Raw genomic sequence first — 19519 nt, forward strand, 5'->3', positions numbered from 1 at the left:
AACAGGCTTAAAGGATAGATCTATGATACCTACTACGCAGACAGAAAAGTTCCAGGAGGGAAAAAAGGACTGGATAGAGGTGAAAAAAGTAAATGAATAACAAAATAATAAAAAATTCTTCTGGGCTGAAAAAAAAATTTTTAATGCCTGAATCTACGGATCTAAGGAAGTCACTACATTTCAATCTGGATTAATGAGTAAAGACTCACACTAGGCATATACAGATATCATTTCTACATGCTAAGAAAAAAGAAAACTCAAGCTTTCAGGCAGAAAGGGCAAGTTATCTAAAAAGAAAAATAACATTAGACTTCTCATTTGTAATGTTGAAAGCTAGTAAACAGAGGCTATTGACTGGCAAAATAAAGAGGCTGCATCCATCAGCCAAAATAGGTCACCTGTCCTGGTGAAATAAATATTTGTAGATTTGTAAGAATTCAGAGTCCATATCATTCTTCTATCTGAAGAAACAGTTCAAGAAAGGAACAAATAACAAATAAACCAAAGATGGAGGTAAGTTAGAAAAATTATGGGAAAGCAAACAGAAAATAGTGGTATAAAATAAATAATGAACTCAAAGTAACATATAAAGAATGCAATAAATTTTCAGTCCATGTGCTAAAGGTGAATGGACTGAATTTTCTTATATAAAGGCAGAGACAGACTGGGTCAAGCAACAAAATCCAGGCATATGCTGTTTACAAGAAACACCTGTGAGGTTGGTCAAAAAGCTGCCAGGCAAACATTAAAAGCAGAAATTGCAGAAAATTGGAAGTTCAGAATCAGAGATGGATTTTATACATTGAAAAGGGGCACAATTTATGAGGAAGTATAATAGTATTAAGCCTACTAAATAAATAGGGCAAAAATTTACAAATTTAAGAACTTGATAAATACAGTTTCTATGGGAAAATTCAATACATTTGTGTCAGAATTACACCTAGAACACAAAAAATAAGGTCCTACAGAAATTGAGTACCATAAAATTCCTGATTTAAGAGTTATATAGAAGGACACCTGAGTGGCTCAGTGGTTGGGCGTCTGCTTTCGGCTCAGGGTGTGATCCTAAGGTACTGGTACCGGGATCCCCATGGAGTCCCCCATCGGGCTCCTTGCATGGGGGCTGCTTCTCCCTCTGCCTATGTCTCTGTCTCTGTCTCTCCCTCTCTCTGTCTCTCATGAGTAAATAAATAAAATATTTTTTAAAAAACAAGAAAAGTTATATAGAAACTTTTATCTCTAGAATAGAGAACATAATTTTGTGTCCATAGAAAATTAACAAAAATGAATTACAAGGTTTGCCATCCTCGTCCATGTATATTGAATGTGCTCTTAATTGCCTTTATTATCTCCCCACCTTATTTAGTTTTATGAAGAATGATGTCTCTCCTTTCAGCTGCAGGGGCATGAAGTGATATCTTAAAGTTTTTTTCCAAGATGTTTTCTTGCTAGTAGTTGTTAGATAAGAAGACTTGCATTTTTCATTATTGAGCATCTCAAAACAAAGAAGGCCTGAAAGATTAAATTTTAGCAAGATAGAGAAACAACAAAACCCAATTTTCTTTAGCGATAATGCAATAAAGGGCAAGGAATGCTCTTCCTCACAAAGGTGGCTTTCCATGGCAGGGCCAAACCAAGAGGGAAACAAAACCAACCAAACAAGAAAAAAGATCGTACTAAAATATAATATGTAGGTATGTATGTAAACTTAAATATGCCAGGTATATGTAAATTAAATGAAAAGGGGGGGAGTCTAATTCACTTTATTAAGGCACAGCTTGAGGGGATCCTTGGGTGGCTCAGTGGTTTAGCGCCTGCCTTTGGCCCAAGATTGATCCTGGTAGTCCTGGGATCGAGTCCCACATCAGGCTCCTGCATGGAGCCTGCTTCTCCCTCTGCCTGTGTCTCTGCCTCTCTCTCTCCCTTTGTGTCTCTCATGAATAAATAAATAAAATTAAAAAAAAAAAAAGCACAGTTTGGGATGCTCAGCTTCTAAAACCCTTACTCGAAGGGTTGCCTCAATTTATTTTTCATGGAATGAATATGTTCTTTTTTTTTTTTTAATGGTTTTACAAACATGTTAGAAATGGCTTTGGAACCCAAACTTATGACATTCATAGTTTCCCTTAAGATGTATGTACTTGTGAACTTCGGCTGTTTTATTCCCGGCTAGAAAGGGCCCAGCAGACTGCCAGGCGCGAGGCAGGTGCTCAGAAGTCACACGGCTTACCGGATGGATGAGGAAAGAGATGAAGCTTACTGGGAGTCCGCCTGTCCGGGAAAGGTCCTCGGCAGCCGGGGCCCAGCGCCCAGCCCCCCTCGTCCGCACCTGTTCTGCGTTCTCGGGAAAGCAGGTGTGCGGCGCGCGGGGCGGGAGCGCGGGGCAGGAGCGCGGGGCGGGGAGCGCGGGGCGAGCCCGAGGACCGCGCGAGGAGCGGGAGCGCGGGCGCGGCGTCCCCGGGACCAGCCGCCAATAGGAGGAGCGGCGCCCTGGGCCGGCGGGGGGGTGGGGGTGGGGGTGGGGCGCCAAGCTCCGCGCGCCGCGGGGATGGAGCTGGGGCATAAAAGGCCGAAGAGCGCGTTCCCGCGTCGCGTCTGGGAGCGGGCCCTGGGGGGTCGTTCCCTTCCCTCTTCGCTCCTTCCCCGGCGCGCGGCTTTCGGCGCTGGGATTTAAGCTTGGCCCCGGACGCCCTCTGGCCCGCGGGGTAGAGGACCCTCCCCCTCCCTGGGCGTGTTTTGCTCGCTCTAAACGAGAAGGTTAGGACCCTTGAGGGTCTTCCCAGCGCCCCCATTCTTATGGAAGGTAAGGAGGGGAAGGGAGACCCCGCCGGAGGTCCAAGGCGAGGAGCTGTCAGGCGTGGGCGGCCCAGGGGGGAGGTGGTTTTCCCGGGGCGAGGCCGCGCGCTTGGATAGGGACCCGTGGGGACCCGCGATAGCCTTGAACTGGCGCCCAGTACCTGCTGCTTAATTCTCCTGAGGGCAGGTGGTATGATGATCCTCACTTTCGCCAAACTTCGTAAATTCAGGCGCTCCTCTCTCCTCCCGGCAGGGGAGCAGGTGTTTAGCCTTAAATCTGAGAGTATTTCCTCCCCCTGGGCTCTGCCTTTGTTCCTCCGCTCTGCCTCCTCTCAGCCCCTCTTCCTACTGAAGAGGATACTAACAGCCAAAAACTTTACAGACCTGTGCTCCGCGCTACAAGTTTTTCTCCGAACTAGCAAAGGTCTAGAAAGAACAGCGCATGCTTGCTGTGTCAGTCACTTGTACCCATTGTAGTGAGGCTTTAAATAACTCCCACCCTTCTCCCCCAGCAGTGACCTAAAACCTAAAATTGCCCTCTCCTACAATGGTTACCAGTGAGCTCCCACCTACTAAGTTCAAGTACAGTCGACAGGCATTCATTTCTTGGTCTCTTCGGGATTTGACAAACTGATCTTGCATTCCTTTTTACCTTTTGGATTTTCCGCTTTTTAAAGGAATGTATTCTGATTAAGATTGTCACATATTTTCAAAAACCCAAAACACAACCACGGTTAATATTTTGGCTTTTTTTTTTTTTCTGCAGAGGTTTTAATTATCCTCATATTACCATATGCTTTTAACCCTCCACCTGTTGCTTGTCGCTGCATGAAGAGGTTATTTTAATGACCAGAAAGATCAAGCGTGGGACGTATTTCTAAATTTTTAAAGTAGGCTCCACTTCCATCGTGGAGCAAAACCCGGGGCTTGAACGTTCAACCCTGAGATTAAGACCTGAGCTTAAATTAAGAGATGGTCCTTAACCAGCTAAGCCACCCAGGTACCCCTAGTACATGCTATATTTTAATACATTTATTTCATTATTCATAATGAATTTTAATTTGGCAGTTATTTTTTAAAAGACCTTTAGGTAGAAAACCTTATTTCTATATTTGGGATTCTTTCCATTGGATAATTTCCCAGGGGGAGGTTGCTGATTGACAAGTCAAGCAGGTTTTTAAAGCTCTTCATAGGTGGGCACAAAGCTTTCCAAGAATGTAGCTATTAACATTTTCCTACAATATCTGCTCCATTCCATTCTCATTGTCCTATTGTATTTTTTAAGGCTACATATTTTTGCCATTTTGATCAATGTGAAGTGATATCATCTTGTTTGTATATTATCTTTCAGTTTGAACTAACCTTTCAGAAAATAGTAATAGGTTTACCCTTCTCCCTGTATGAATAGGCTATTAACAATACTTTGCTTTTAGTGTGTTTCTAATCTATAATGTGAACCTTTTTAAAACCATATTTTAGTGTGAACTATAATTCATATAGAAAACGGCATTAAACCTAAATGTGCAGCTAGTGGTTACCAAGTGATCCTCCATGTAAACCAATACAAAATCAAGGAAAAGAACATTACCAGCACCCATGCACCCCCAGGGGCATCTCCCCGAATGTAAACCCCTCCCTCCCTGCCAGGGTGGTGTTAAATCAACTTTTATAAGTAGTAATCTCCTTACCCCTAGCCCATTTAAAAAGTATGGTTTTATCACCTATACATGCATCCATAAACAGCATAGTTAAGCTTTCTTTTTTTTCAGTTTCAATGTTTTTATAAAGTTTATTTTTTAAAGTAATCTCTACACTCAACGTTGGGCTCAAACTCCTGAGATTAAGAGTTACAAGCCCTTCCAACTGAGCCAAACTGGTGCCCTAATTTTGATCATTTTATAAATGGAATTATATGGTACATAATCTTTTTGGGTCTGGTTTCTTTCACTATGTGAGATTCATCCTAGCAGGTAGCTGCATATCCTATATTTTCATTGCTGTATGAGATTTCTTGTATGAATTTTCCAGTATTTCTGGTTCTATAGGTGGGCTCTTGGGTCTTTTCCAGTACTTGGGAATGACAGATAATGCTGCTATGGCTAGTCTTCTACATCTCTTAGCGTTTCTGCACACACTTCTCTTGAGTGTATTCTAAGGACTGTACTTGTTAGTCTATAGAGGATGCATGTCTCCAATTTAAAAAAATTATTATAAAATAGCTTTAGATTTACAGAAAGAGGGGATCCCTGGGTGGCTCAGTGGTTTGGTGCCTGCCTTTGGCCCAGGATGTGATCCTGGAGTCCCAGGACTGAGTGCCACATCAAGCTCCCTGCATGGAGCCTTGCTTTTCCCTCTGCCTGTGTCTCTGCCTGCCTCTCTCTCTCTCTCTCTCTCTCTCTCTCTCTCTCTCTCTCTCTCTCTCTGGTGTCTCTCATGAATAAATAAATAAAATCTTAAAAAATATTTACAGAAAGAGTTTTTATATACTCCTTAGCCAATTTCCCCTATTTTTACGTTTTGTGTTACTATAGTATATTTGAAACCACTAAGGCAATTGAGACCACAACTAAGTCACACTTACATTTCACCAGCATTTCCTAGTGTTTTTTTTTTCTAGGATCTTTTCCAGCATACCTATTACATTTTGTCAGTTTGATCTGTGACAGTTTTAGTCCTCCTACCCCCACCTGCCTTTTCTTTTTAAAGATTTTATTTAAATTCAAGTTAACATAAAGTTTTGTTTTTATTATTAGTTTCAGAGGCTGAAAGTAGTGATTCATCAGTTGTATTAACACCCAGTGCTCATTACATCAAGTACCTTCCTAAATCCCCATTGCCCAGTTACCCTATCCCCTCACCCACCTCCCCTTCAGCAACCCTCAGTTTGTTTTCTATAGTTAAGTCTCTTACAGTTTGCTGCCTTATTTTTCCTTTCCTCCCTACGTTCATCTGTTTTGCTTCTTAAATTCCACATGAATGAAATCATATAGTATTTGTCTTTTTTTGACTTATTTTGCTTAGCATAATACCCTCTAGTTCTAGCCACGCCCTTGCAAATGGCAAAGGTTCATTCTTTTTAATGGCTGAGTTATATTCCATTGTGTATATATACCACATGTTCTTTATTTCTTCATCGATGGACATCTGGGCTCTGCATATTTTGGCTAATGTGGACATTGCTTCTATAAATATTTGGGGTGCGCATACCCCTTTGAATCACTATTTTTGTATTCTTTGGATAAATACTGAGTAGTTAAATTTCTGGGTCATAGGATAGTTCTATCTTTAACTTTTTGAGGAACCTCTTTATGTTAGTGAGTGGCTGTACTAGTTTGCATTCCCACCAACAGTATAAGAGGGTTCGCTTTTCTCTACATCCTCACCATCTATTGTTTCCTGAATTGTTAATTTTAGCCATTCTGACAGGTATATGGTATTTCGAGTGGTTTTTATTTGTATTTCCCTGATGAATGATGTTGAACTTTTTTTCATGTTTCAGCCATTTTTAAAAATTTATTTTTAGATAAATGCTAACGAGAGCAGGGGGAAGGGCAGAGAGGGAGAGAGAATCTGAAGCAGGCTTTGTGCTGAGGGCAGAACCCAATGCAGGGCTCAGTCTCAGGACCTGAGATTATGACATGAGCCAAAATCGAGTCAAAGGCTTAACTAAAGGAGGAACTCAGGCACCTCTCTGTTAGCCTTTTGTATGTCTTTGGAGAACTGTCTACTCCTGTCTTCTGCCCATTTCTTGTTTGGGTTTTTTGGGTGTTGAGTTCCTTACAGATTTTGGATACTAGCCCTTTATCTGATATGTCATTTGCAAATATCTTCTCCCATTCTATGGGATGTATTTTAATTTTGTCCACTGTTTCCTTTGCTGTGAAAAAGCTTTTATCTTGATAAAGTCCAATAGTTCTTTTTTGCTTTTGTCTCCCTTGCCTCTGGAAACCTATCTAGCCAGAATTTGCTGTGGCTGAAGTCCTATAGGTTGCTGCCTATGTTCTCTTCTAGGATTTTGATGGTTCCCTGTCTCACATTTAGATCTTTCATCCATTTTGAGTTTATCTTTGTGTATGGTATAAGAATAATCCAGTTTCATTCTTCTGTGTGTGGCTGTCCAATTTTCCCAGCACCATTTGTTAAAGAGATTGTCTTTTCTCCATTGGATATTCTTTCCTACTTTGTTGAAGATTAGTTAACCATATACCTGAGGGTCCATTTCTGGGCTCTCTATTCTGTTCCATTGGTCCATGTGGCTGTTTTTTTGTGCCAGTACCATACTGTCTTGATCACAGCTTTGTAATACAGCTTGAAGTCTGGAATTGTGATGACTCCAGCTTTGGTTTCCTTTTTCAACATTCCTTTGACTATTTGGGGTCTTTTCTGGTTCCATAAAAGTCTCAGGATTATTTGTTCCAGCTCTGTAAAAAAAAAAATGCTGGTGGTATTTTGATAGGGATTGCATTCAATGTGTAGATTACTTTGAGTAATATAGCTATTTTAACATTTCTTCTTCCAATCCATGAGCATGGAATGCTTTTCCATTTCTTTGTGTCTTCCTCAATTTCATAATTGCTCTGTAGTTTTTAGAATACTCTTTTACCTGTTTGGTAAGGTTTATACCTATGTATCTTAGGAGTTTGGTGCAATTGTAAATAGTATGGATTTCTTGATTTCTCTTTCTGCTTTTTTTTTCTTTTTAAATAGGACCCTGACAATTTTGAGAAGTACTGATCAGGTATTTTGTAGCAGATCATTTTGAGTTTGTCTGAGGTTTTCCTCATGTGTAGACTGGGATTTGAGGGAGGAATAGGACGGTGGTGATGTACCATTCTCCTCACATCATTCCAATGTCAGTGACCTATGGCTGATACTAACCTTGATCACCAGGCTGAGACCACTGTTTATCAGGTTTCCTCACTTAGCAAATCACTAAGCACAGTCCACACTCCTGTGTAGGAGTGGGATGGGGTTAAGATATATTTCCCGGAGGAGGGAATTATCTATATAACATATTTGGAATTTTTCTGTAAGAGCGATTTGTCTCTTTCCATTTATTCATTCAGTCATTTATCTCTATCTGTATGTACTCATGGTTATTTGCTTTCTGCTTTGGGTTATAATAAAGTAGATAAATAAATAATAAAATGTTATTTTGGCCAGTGGAAGCTCTTTCCAGTTGGCTCCTGTGTCTTTTTGACCTACCCCATCCTTTTTTCCTTTCTGACCTTATAAGTTCTAGGGTCATCTTGTATATTTCTAACCCCGGCCCTAGAATCTGCAATTTCTCCAAGAAGCCCTGATTCCTCTTATTGAAGGACAGTATTTGAACCTGTCTGATCTGAATCTGAGTGCATATAATTTTAGATATTAGTAAAAACCACTCTAGAACTGTTGACATTTATATTCCAGTTGTATTTGCTAAATTTCCTATAAAAATTTTTGCTATTTTTTTGATTTGCCATTTGTGTTTGAAATCTTATAGACAAGAGGTTTTAATTTCAACATAGTTAACCATATTTTCTAATATACATCCTGATTCTTTATTTCCCTTATTATGCCCAAGCTGGTAAGTCTCTCCTCTCCTGAGGTGTAATAAATATTCTTTATTTTTCCCTCCTCTGGTTTGAGTATTGATGACTTACTGATTTACTCAGAGATTTATTCTATAAGGATACTAATCATTTTTCCTGAATGGTTTACCAGTTGTCCTTAAATAATCTGCACCGATATGCTTCCTTTTCAATTACATTATTTATTATACATGAAATCTTATCAGATTGTCTTTTCCTGAGTTATCTACTCTGCTGCTTTGATTATGGTAGCATCATAGAGAAGGACTGATCAAGTTACATATTCAGCAGTAGGGGGGGTAAGGCTTTGGAAGTGGTTTCAACCTCTGGGACAGTTTACTGCCCTGGGACATCTGGCAATGTCTGAAAACCCTTTGCCATGACTGCAGGAGACTGAAAGTTCTAATGGCATCGAGTGGGTAGAGGCCAGCAATGCTGCTAAACATCATATAGTGCACCCGAGTGTCCTCAATTATCCAGTCAACAATGTTAGCAATAGTGAGGTTGAGAAACTGCTATAGGAGATTGCATTAGAGCAACCAAGAAAGAAAATCAGGTGAGAGTACTATGAAAAAGGTGGGAATATCATGTTTTCTAGATGAAATGTCCCTTTCCCCAGACCTTCCCATCTCTACCCTTTATAGAAAAGAATCCTGTGCTCTAAAATTCTACTAGAGCTCAGAAGATTGCCATTATATATTTAGAGGCCCTCCTCTTCCCAAAGACCAGTGTTCAGTGCAGTATCACAGAACATGGCCACAAAGATTACATTTAACCCCGAATTCCCCATGCCTAGAATAAGTGAAACTAAAAGGTAGTGGTACCTAGTAGAAAACAAATGAGCTTTGTATTTTGATTGGCTACTTGTCAACTCTGTAACCTGGGCAAGTTTCAGGACTATTTTTAAGACTAAGAATTTTCATAAAGAACCTATACACTGTAGATCTTCAACAAATGTGGCATTATTAACATGTACTGAATATTTTGAACAAATGTGGTTTAATTAAGGGCAAACATCTACGTCAATAAATTTGCAAATTCAATCCTCCAAGACCATGGATTCCTTTAGTTCAGAACATACTGGAATTTATGAATGTCTTCATAGAAGAGTAGCAACACCAGACAGAGCATCTTTCCCTCTTCCCCAAAATATGGTATATGGTACTTTGTTAGAATTTGTAGACATCATATAGTAGCAGAAACCCAGTAGGATCCAGAACTATATAGATCTTGGCTCCCAGAGACCCCCCAAAAAGCAAAAGGAAAATGAAAAGTGTGGGATTATGAAAGCAAAAGGGAAAGAGAATATCAAGAAGTAAGGCATTGTTAAAACAGCAGTTATTATGTGTATGGCACCCTGTGAGTTAGGTGCATGTATTAACTTCTAATCTTTGCAGAGGTAGGGACTGTTAGAAACTTGAATTCAAAGATCAATACCTATTAGGTTTTTGCAACAGGGTGGTGATTGCTCTAAGTTATCTCAGTGCATTTCTGATTGCAAAAGTGAGCTTGCAGTGGATGGTGGAGGAATAATAGGTTAAGTATAGAAGACTCTGAATAAGTTTGAGCATGAAGATGAGGGGGATGCAGAGTAAAGGGAACATAGATTTGGGCATGTTTAAATGTTAATGAAAAGGACTGAGGGGAAAAGCCTTTTTGTTCTGGATAAATTTCAGTCTTCCTTTGAAGTTTCCTCAAATTTACTCCTTTTTGCTGCTTTTTAATAAGTTACTATGGAACCTTATTTCCCCCATCCTTCTTTTTGAGGCCCATTAGCAAGATCAGTGGCATAAGCATTTTGGAGGCTGGAACGCTCTAGGTGGAGTTCTATCCTTACCACTTACTAGTTGTCTCTCTAGCCAGTTGCTCTAGAGGAGATAAGGCACTTGGAGACAGTTTAAGTGATCAACTCGAGGTACCTGTGCTGAATAAGAAACTGAATAAGGCTCTTACATGACTGACAAATAAGAGGAAAACAGGCCTCAAGAGAAGAGGATTTGATTGTATTTGAAGAACTGTCACAGTGGGAGGGAGAGCAAGAAATTGCTGCTATCTGGAAGGTATTCAGAGAGAATGGGTTATAGGAGCTTGCAGGTAAGTGTGAGTAGTCATTACTGATGAAGTCTGGAGTGAGAGCATCAGAATGAAATATTGGAGTGGAATAGTCACGGGAGCTCAGGTCCGTGATGTAAGAGAATGCTGTTTGGGGTGAGCTGTAACTTGGAACACATCCAGAACATTTGCAGTGTTGGGACTCGGTGTGAAAGGAGCTCATGAGCTGGGAACACAGATCGTCACTGGCTATGTAGGGCTTGTGACAAGAAATGAGAAGACAAAAAGAGCTGGATGGTGGCATATTCCAAGTGTGTGTGCTTCAGGAGTAATGATGTGTTGGGAGCAGTGTAATAACAATGTTTTATGGACTGAGGTGTATGTTGGATGTTGGTAGAGGAGAGAAGGCATGACAAGAGTTGCCAGTACTTAGTAAGAGCCTAGACTATGCCAGGCAATAGATGAACTCCTACCTCACTTAATCCATACTGTTCTCTGAGGGTGATCCAGAGCTGCTCCTTTAGGAGAATAAACTGAGGCTCAGAGAGATGAATTGCCTTTATTTCTGACAGCTCATAAGTGGTGGGACTGGGAGTAACTCTGGAAAGGTGGAAGAAACCTACAGTGATCTGTATTAGAGGAATGTTTTTATGACAGCAAAACATATTGCAGGGGGCACCAAGTCAGTACTGAGTCTAACTGTGGGGCTTCAACATGTGTTTGTTGAATTAATCTATATTTTTATGGGTATTTCATTTTCTAATCTTTTGTCAGTCTTGTTTGTTCCTATATATTTTTTAAAGATTTATTTTTATTTTAGAGTGTGCTGGGGGGAGGGGGGAAGGACAGAGAGAGACAGCATCTTAAGCAACTCCTTGCTGAGCATGGAGCCCTACATGGGGCTGGATCTCACAACCCTGAGATCACACCACCTGAGCCAAAATCAAGAGTTGGATGCTTAACCAGACCACCAGGTGCCTCTATTCATATTCTTTTGATGTTTTTTTCCCCTCACTGAAGCCTGAGTATTGATCTGTGAACAAGATGACAGATGGGTCGTCATCTTCCTTCTTCCCTGATTTTGGGCTGCTGTTGTATTTGGAGGAGCTAAACAAAGAGGAGTTGAATAAATTCAAGTCATTTCTAAAGAATGAGACTGTGGAGCCCAGGTCCTGCCAGATACCCTGGTTTGAGGTGAAGAAGGCCAAGCGAGAGGACCTGGCTAATTTGATGAAAAAATATTATCCAGGAGAGCAAGCCTGGGATGTGGCTCTCAAAATCTTTGGCAAGATGAACCTGAAGGATCTGTGTGAGCGGGCAACAGCAGAGATCAACTGTGAGTGATGCTGGCAACCACTCTGGGGCTGGGGGAAAGATGTGCTTCTGGAGCCCCATCAGCATGATTCTATGAAAGGGACTTGGGGATTAAACCATTGTTGGATCATTTGAGAAACACTGAAGAGGCAGGAGGATTTTGAGTACTATTATTCAGTGTGGCTCCTTAATTGGTGGGGTGGGGGGTGGGGACCGAATTCATCCATTTTGTACTAATTAGAATGACTAAAGGAATTGAGTGATAAGAATTGTCCCATCTAGTTAGTGTTCCTTTGCCTGAAGGGCAAATAGTCGTAGGTTGCACTAAATTTTAAGTACCTTCAGATAGGACTTAAGATCTTCACTGAAATATGAGGAATGGGCAAAAGCGTAAGCCACGCTGATATTTCTAGTCATTCCTAAGTATAAAATATTATAGACCTCAAAAATTTCTTATGTACTTTACAAAGCTTTACAGCTACAAAATTGTATTCATTATTTCCTAGGAGCCTCACCATATCCCTGTGAGGTCAGTGTAGACAAGGAAACAGGCTTAGACTACAGCACTTGCCCTGGAGTTACAGGATGGAGAGCCTGGCAAGAGGTCCCTTCCTCGGTGCTGTTGACACCACCTCACTTCCTTAGCTAAGCTGGGGGAGTCTGAGGCTCTGTTTGCTCCAGTTTTCTTGAGCCCAGATGTCATAGAATTAGACCACTGAGGACCATTCTGGCCCCTGTTTGGCTATCACTAAAGCTCTCCTTGTGTATGGTAAATCTCACAATCCTGTTGGAACCTGTCTCAGGGACAGCCCGGACCATGGTAACAGAAGGTGCCAGGACACAAGAGGAACAAGATGATCAGGAGGCAGTGCAAAGTGAGTAGATGTTTTGTGATTTGGGAGGAGTTTGAGGGTTTGAAGTGTGCTAGAGGTTTATGCCCCAGGGGACAGTTGTTGATGATTATTCAAAGAGACTCAAGACAACTGGCTCTCTAGCCAAGGTCAAAATCGGGGCCATGTTAACTCAGGGTCTCAGTGAGAATAGTATTTGGAAAAGCCCAGTCGTGAGTTTACAGTCTGATGAAGGAGGGTATATTCATGTTTTATTTTACAGAATTAGAGTCTCTGAGTTTGGCAGGGACTACTGGGCTTATCACATCTACTCTCTTCCTTTAGAAATGATTCTGTACTGGGTGTTATTCTGTGTGTTGGCAAATTGAACACCAATAAAAAATAAATTTATTTTAAAAAATGATTATTTGAGTTGTAGGAGAGGTAACCAACTAGTCCATATAGAATGTAATTCGTAGAACCAGGTCTCCTCAGTCTTGGTTCAGTACTGTTTCCATTCCCCCGACTTTGTTTTAAATTCTATGTAGTTGAATTCTATTTTATATAAATGGAATTACAGTAGAAAGAAAATTGGACCATGTGGGAAATCCATTCTTACCCCAGCTATGGCTGCTTTCTGATGGGCCACATTATTTCATTCAAGAAGTTAATTGAGATCTACTTTATTCTAAGCACTAATAAAAATTGCTCATTGTGTTAAATGATCTCGAAGATAACTTTCTGCTTTGACTTTAATTTCTGATTCAGTATAGGGAAATTTTATTCCTGTGGTATTTATTACTGGCCATAAATTTAGGAAATCAGGATTCCACTTCATAGAAGTTGACTGTTAGAAAATTTGGAAGATAGATAAAACTCTAACAAAGAAAGTAAAAATCATCCTCATAATCCAAATTTTCTTTTAAGTACTGTACTAGATAATACCAAAAAGAGTATCTGTAATACAAACCGTCTTCTGGAGGAGATCTAAGTGATGTAATTTAGGAATATAGGTGAGGTTTGGTGGGGTGAGCCCCAGAGCTGATGACCCAGAAAGAATTCTTGAGAGTGCAAAAATGATGGTTTTATTTAAAGCACAAGGACAGGACCCGTGGGCAGAAAAGAGCTGCTACCCCAGGGTTATAAGTGGTGGCTGATTTTATATAACCTGGGAGTTGGAAGAGGTAAGGAAAATTCTTTCAAAAGCCTCAGTGTCCATCAAAAGATGAATGGATAAAGAAGATGTGGTCTATGTATACAATGGAATATTACTCAGCCATTAGAAACAACAAATACCCACCATTTGCTTCGACGTGGATAGAACTGGAGGGTATTATGCTGAGTAAAATAAGTCAATGGAGAAGGACAAACAATATATGGTCTCATTCATTTGGGGAATATAAAAAATAGTGAAGGGGAAAGGAGAAAAAATGAGTGGGAAATATCAGAAAGGGAGACAGAACATGAAAGACTCCTAACTCTAGGAAACGAACCAGGAGTGGGAAGGGGAGGTGGGTGGGGGGTAGGGGTGGCTCGGTGATTGGCACTTGACGGGATGAGCCCTGGGTGTTATTCTATATGTTGGCAAATTGAACACCAATACAAAATAAATTTATAAAAAAAATTTTTTTGTATGCTAAACAGGACCTACAAGCTTTGGAGGCCTTGCCATTGTCTAGGTTCAGTTCTTTTTTCCTCTAGCAAGCATTAAGATAGTTGGGAGTTTCCTTCTGGAAGTTAGGTTATTGATAAATAATGCTTTTTTCTTGTAAATTTCTAAGACCTTTTGTAAGCTCAGGGAGACTTGTGTCTATAAGACTATAATTTCTATAAGTTAACTATTTCTCCTTTCACTTAGCTTTAGGACAGCCAGGAGTGCTTGAGGAATGTCCCACATAGCCCACCTGGTGGGCGGGGGTCCCTTGTGGGGTGTCAGCTTCTGTTTTGTCCTCAGCTAGCCTTCTGTTCCTCATCATAAGCATAATCTAGTGGGACTTGAACTGTTACATGTTTATACTGAATGCCCTGATAGAACAAAGAATTATTTACTTAAAAAAATAATTATAGCTTGTGAGATATGCTGTGAATGAAAATATACCATGTTTTGAGAATTATGAAAGAGAACTATTCTAGCATTGGGGTTCACAGAAGTTTCCTCTGAGATAGTGACGTTTCAGATTTAAAGAAGTAATTGGACTTAGGTGAAACTCTTTCCATTCTGGTTTGACACTTGGGAATATTTTTTAAACCTCCAGTACAGTTAACACAGAGTGTTATATTTCATATGTATAATATAGTGATTCAACAATTCTGTACATTACTTAGTGCTCATCATAAGTGTATTCTTAATCTTCTTAATCCCCTTCACCTATTCCATCCATTACCCACCCCACACCCCCTGCCCTGTGACCATCAGTTTTCTATAGGTAAGGGTTTGTTTCTTGGTTTATCTTTTTTTGTCCACTTATTTTGTTTCTTAAATTCCACATGAGTGAAATCATGTGGTACTTGTCTTTTTTGGACTTATTTTACTTAGTATTATATTCTCTAGATCCTTTCATGTTGTTGCAAATGGCAAAATTTCATTTTTATGGCTAATATTCCATTATATACATCATTTATTTATCCCTTCATCTCTCAATAAAAACACTTAGACTGCTTCCACGTCTTGGCTATTGTAAGTAATGCTGCAATAAACATAGAGGAGCATATATCTTTTTGAATTAGTGTTTTCATATTCTTTGGGTAAATACCCAGTAGTGGACTTACTGATTCATATGGTACTTCTATTTTTAATTTTTGGAGGACTCTCCAACGGTCTTCCACAGTGGCTGCATCAGTTTGATTCTCAACAGTAGTGCACAAGGGTTTCTTTTTCACCATATCCTCACCAACACTTACTTTTTGTGTTGAGTTTTAGTCTGACTGGTGTGAAGTGGTAACTCAGTATGGTTTTGATTTGCATTTCCCTAATGATGAGTGATGTTGAGCATCTTTTCTGTGTCTGTTGGCCATCTGTATGTCGTCTTCGGAGAAATGTCTGTTCATGTCTTCTATTTTTTTTACTGGATTATTTGGGGGGGTTTGGTGTTGTTTTAGAGGTGTGTGTGTTTTGTTTTGTTTTTAATATTAAGTATTCTCTACACCCAACATGGGACTTGAATTTACAACCAAGAGACAGTTGCATGCCCCACTGACTGAGCTGGCCTGGCTGGCTTTTTTTTTTTTTTTTTAAAGAATTTATTCATGAGAGGCAGAGACTTAGGCAGAGGGAGAAGCAGGCTCCCTGTGGGGAGCCTGATGTTAGACTTGATCCCAGGACTCTAGGATCACAACCTTAGCCAAAGGCAGATGCTCAACCACTGAGCCACCCAGGTGCCCCTAGAAATTCTTTTTTTTTTTTTTTAAAGATTTTATTTATTTATTCATGAGAGACATAGAGAGAGAGAGAGAGAGGCAGAGACGCAGGCAGAGGGAGAAGCAGGCTCCGTGCAGGGAGCCTGATGTGGGACTCGATCCTGGGTCTCCAGGATCACACCCTGGGCTGAAGGCAGGTGCTAAACTGCTGAGCCACCCAGGCTGCCCCCGCCCCTAGAAATTCTTTATGTAGTTTGGGTACTAATCCTTTATCAGATCTATCCTTTGCAAGTATTTTCTCCCATTCAGTAGATTGTTTTAGTTTTGTTAATTGTTTCCTTTGCTATACAGGATTTTTATTTTCATGTGGTCCCAGTAGTTTATTATATTTTAAAGGTTTTATTTATTCATGGGGGGGGTGGGCAGAGACACAGGCAGAGGGAGAAGTAGGCTCCATGCAGGGAGCCTGACATGGGACTCGATCCCGAGAGAGAGAGACAGAGACAGAGACAGACAGGGGCAGGCACAGGCACAGGGGCAGGCTCCATGCAGGGAGCCTGACGTGGGATTCCATCCCGGGTCTCCAAGTCACACCCCGGGCTGCAGGTGGTCCTAAACTGCTGTGCCACTGGGGCTGCCCCAAGTAGTTTATTTTTGCTTTTGTTACCCATGCCTGAGGAGACATATTTAGAAAAAAGATTTAGAATATTTTTCTTTAAAAAAAAAAATTCTTCAGGCTATGCCTCAATGTTCATTTCTGTTAATGTTTTACTATAAAGTGGATTATTTTGATCTGTAGATTGAGATATGTCTTCAGGTCCTTCCTCACTGTCACTGTTAATGGTGTTCTTTCATTTGGGTGATGACTCTATCCTTCATACAGTTGTCCTTTTCTCCCTGTAGAGGAAAAGTACAAAGAAGAGAACATCTTTCTTTTTTTGTTTTATTTAAATTCAAGTTAATGTACAGTGTATTGTTAGTTTCAAGGGGAGAAGTTAGTGATTCATCAGTTGCATACAACACCCAATACTCATTCCATCACGTGCCCTCCTTAATGCCCATCACCAGTTACCCCATCTCCCCCCCACCTCTCTCCTCCAGCAACCCTCAGTTTATTTCCTAGTTTAGCATCTCTTATGGTTTGCCTCCCTCTCTGTTTTCATCTTATTTTTCCTTCCTTTCCCCATGTTCATCTGTTTTGTTTATTAAATTCTACGTATGGTATTTGTCTAAGAGAACATATTTCTAGAATGAATCTAATTTTTACTTTCTACCCCAAATTCATTCTTCTGCATGATCAATTTTGTTTTTTCAGTTTCTTATGCAAGTTTTAAATCTATAGGAACTTTTTTTGGTTTACATTCTTAGCTAAACCAGCTGCACTTTGATTTGAGCCAAGTCCAGTGTTAACACTGCAGTTCATAGAATTTGCTTTGATTATGTGTTTTCTTTCTTCCTGCTGCATTCTGACTTAGGTGATGGAACAGAATACAGGATCCAAATAAAGGAAAAATTTCGTATCATGTGGGATAAGAAGTGTTTGTTTGGGGGACCTGAAGATTTCCATCCTGGAATTGCTCAGGAAGATCGAGAACTGTTGGAACATCTGTTTGATGTGGATGTGAAAACCGGCGAGCAGCCACAGACAGTTGTGCTCCAGGGGGCTGCTGGAGTTGGGAAGACCAGCTTGGTGAGAAAAGCAATAGTAGATTGGGCTGAGGGCAATCTCTATCAGCAGAAGTTTAGCTATGTTTTTTATCTCAATGCAAGAGAAATCAACCAGTTGAGAGAACGGAGCTTTGTTCAAATGATATCCAAGGACTGGCCCAGCACAGAAGGCCCCATCGAAAGGATAATGACCCAGCCGAGTAGTCTCCTTTTTATTATTGATAGTTTTGATGAACTGAACTTCGCCTTTGAGGAACCGGACTTTGTGCTATGTGAAGACTGGACCCAGGTACACCCCGTGTCCTTCCTTATGAGTAGTCTGCTGAGGAAAGTAATGCTCCCTGAGTCCTTTTTATTGGTGACAACGAGACTCACGGCTTGTAAGAAGCTAAAGCCTTTGTTGAAGAACCAGCATTCTGTAGAGCTGCTGGGTATGTCCAAGGATGCAAGAAAAGAATACATTTACCAGTTCTTTGAAGACAAGAAGAGGGCCTCGCAAGTATTCAGTTCACTAAGAAGCAATGAGATGCTTTTTAGCATGTGTAAAGTCCCCCTGGTATGCTGGGCCATCTGTACCTGTCTGGAGCAGCAAATAGAAATGGGTGGTGATGTTTCATTAACCTGCAAAACAACAACAGCTCTGTTCACCCGCTATATTTCTAGCCTGTTCCCACCAGTAGATGGAAACTGTCCTAGTCTGCCCAATCAAACCCAACTAAAGAGCCTGTGCCACTTGGCTGCCAAAGGAGTGTGGACTATGACATCTGTGTTTTATAGGGAAGATCTCAGAAAGCATGGCTTAACTAAATCAGATGTCTCGATTTTCCTGGACATGAATATTCTTCAAAAGGACACAGAGTATGAAAATTGCTATGTGTTCACTCACCTGCATGTTCAGGAGTTTCTTGCAGCTATGTTCTATATGTTAAGAGACAATTGGGAGACCAGGAATAATTTATTTGATTCTTTTGAAGATTTGAAGCTATTGCTTGAAAGCAAGAGTTCTAAAGATCCCCATTTGATGCAGATGAAATGCTTTTTGTTTGGCCTTTTGAATGAAGATCTACTAAAACAACTGGAGACAACTTTGAAATGTAGACTGTCACTGGAGATAAAAGGGAAAATCCTTCAGTGGCTGGAGATACTGGGAAACATCAAATGTTTTCCAGCAGAGCTAGAATTTCTGGAATTGTTTTTATGTCTGTATGAGACTCAAGATGAAGCATTTATAAGCCAGGCAATGAGATCTTTCCAAAAGGTGGTCATTGATGTGTGTGGGAAAGTCCATTTGCTTGTGTCTTCATTCTGCCTTAAGCACTGCCAATGTTTACAGACCATTAAATTATCTGTGACTGTGGTATTTGAGAAGACGTTAAACTCAAGTCCCCCAGCTGAAATGTGGTAAGTGGGGAGGTGCCCTGTCAGGGGAGTGAGGGGAAGTAAATTTCAGAGGGAGGAAAGGAGAATTGTTGAGCTGAGATTACCCTTCAGAGTTGTCCCACCTTGAGGTAGGGAGGCCAAGCACTAAAATCCCTTATTGACTAGTCATGGCTTCTGGTGAGGAAAGGACAAAATCTTGCCTGAAGTGACTCTCCTGGCCTGAGGGCCATCCCAAGAAAGGGGCGTGGCTGAGGGCAATCCCCTGGCAACACTTTCAACAACTAGAAATAATCTTTAGTCCTCAGGGAAGGATGTGACCTAGCACAAGGTTGGATCCACTATGATACGTATATTTAACTTTTAAAAAGAATGTACTCCAGAAGAGCCAGGGACCAGGAATTTCATGCTGAAGCTAATTTACACAGGGTATCTGGGTGATGTTCCTCTGTAAGCTACCAACCTAGCTCACCTTCTCCATTGCCTAGATGTAGGTCAGCCTTTGTAGTTCATGAAAGATCTCAGCCCTTTAACCTCAGTAGGGAAAGTCTG

The 19519-nt window shown here is 40.6% G+C and overlaps 1 protein-coding gene across 4 annotated transcripts in view; it reads left to right on the forward strand.

The window, feature by feature from the left end:
- Window positions 1-2202: 2202 nt before the first annotated feature.
- Window positions 2203-19519, forward strand: part of NLRP14 (NLR family pyrin domain containing 14) — a 43913-nt gene continuing 26596 nt past the window's right edge. The window contains exons 1-4 of one of the 4 annotated variants that reach the window (XM_038568927.1): window positions 2527-2803; window positions 11442-11757; window positions 12539-12610; window positions 17398-18991. In XM_038568927.1, coding sequence (XP_038424855.1) covers window positions 11466-11757; window positions 12539-12610; window positions 17398-18991 — 1958 coding nt within the window. In that variant the 5' untranslated portion in view covers window positions 2527-2803; window positions 11442-11465. Of the gene's footprint in view, window positions 2355-2526; window positions 2804-11441; window positions 11758-12538; window positions 12611-17397; window positions 18992-19519 lie in introns of those variants that run through there. The other 3 variants (XM_038568926.1, XM_038568928.1, XM_038568929.1) reach the window with 3 other exon arrangements.

This window comes from Canis lupus, chromosome 21, assembly GCF_011100685.1.
Source record: "Canis lupus familiaris isolate Mischka breed German Shepherd chromosome 21, alternate assembly UU_Cfam_GSD_1.0, whole genome shotgun sequence".
NCBI classification, from domain to species: domain Eukaryota; kingdom Metazoa; phylum Chordata; class Mammalia; order Carnivora; family Canidae; genus Canis; species Canis lupus.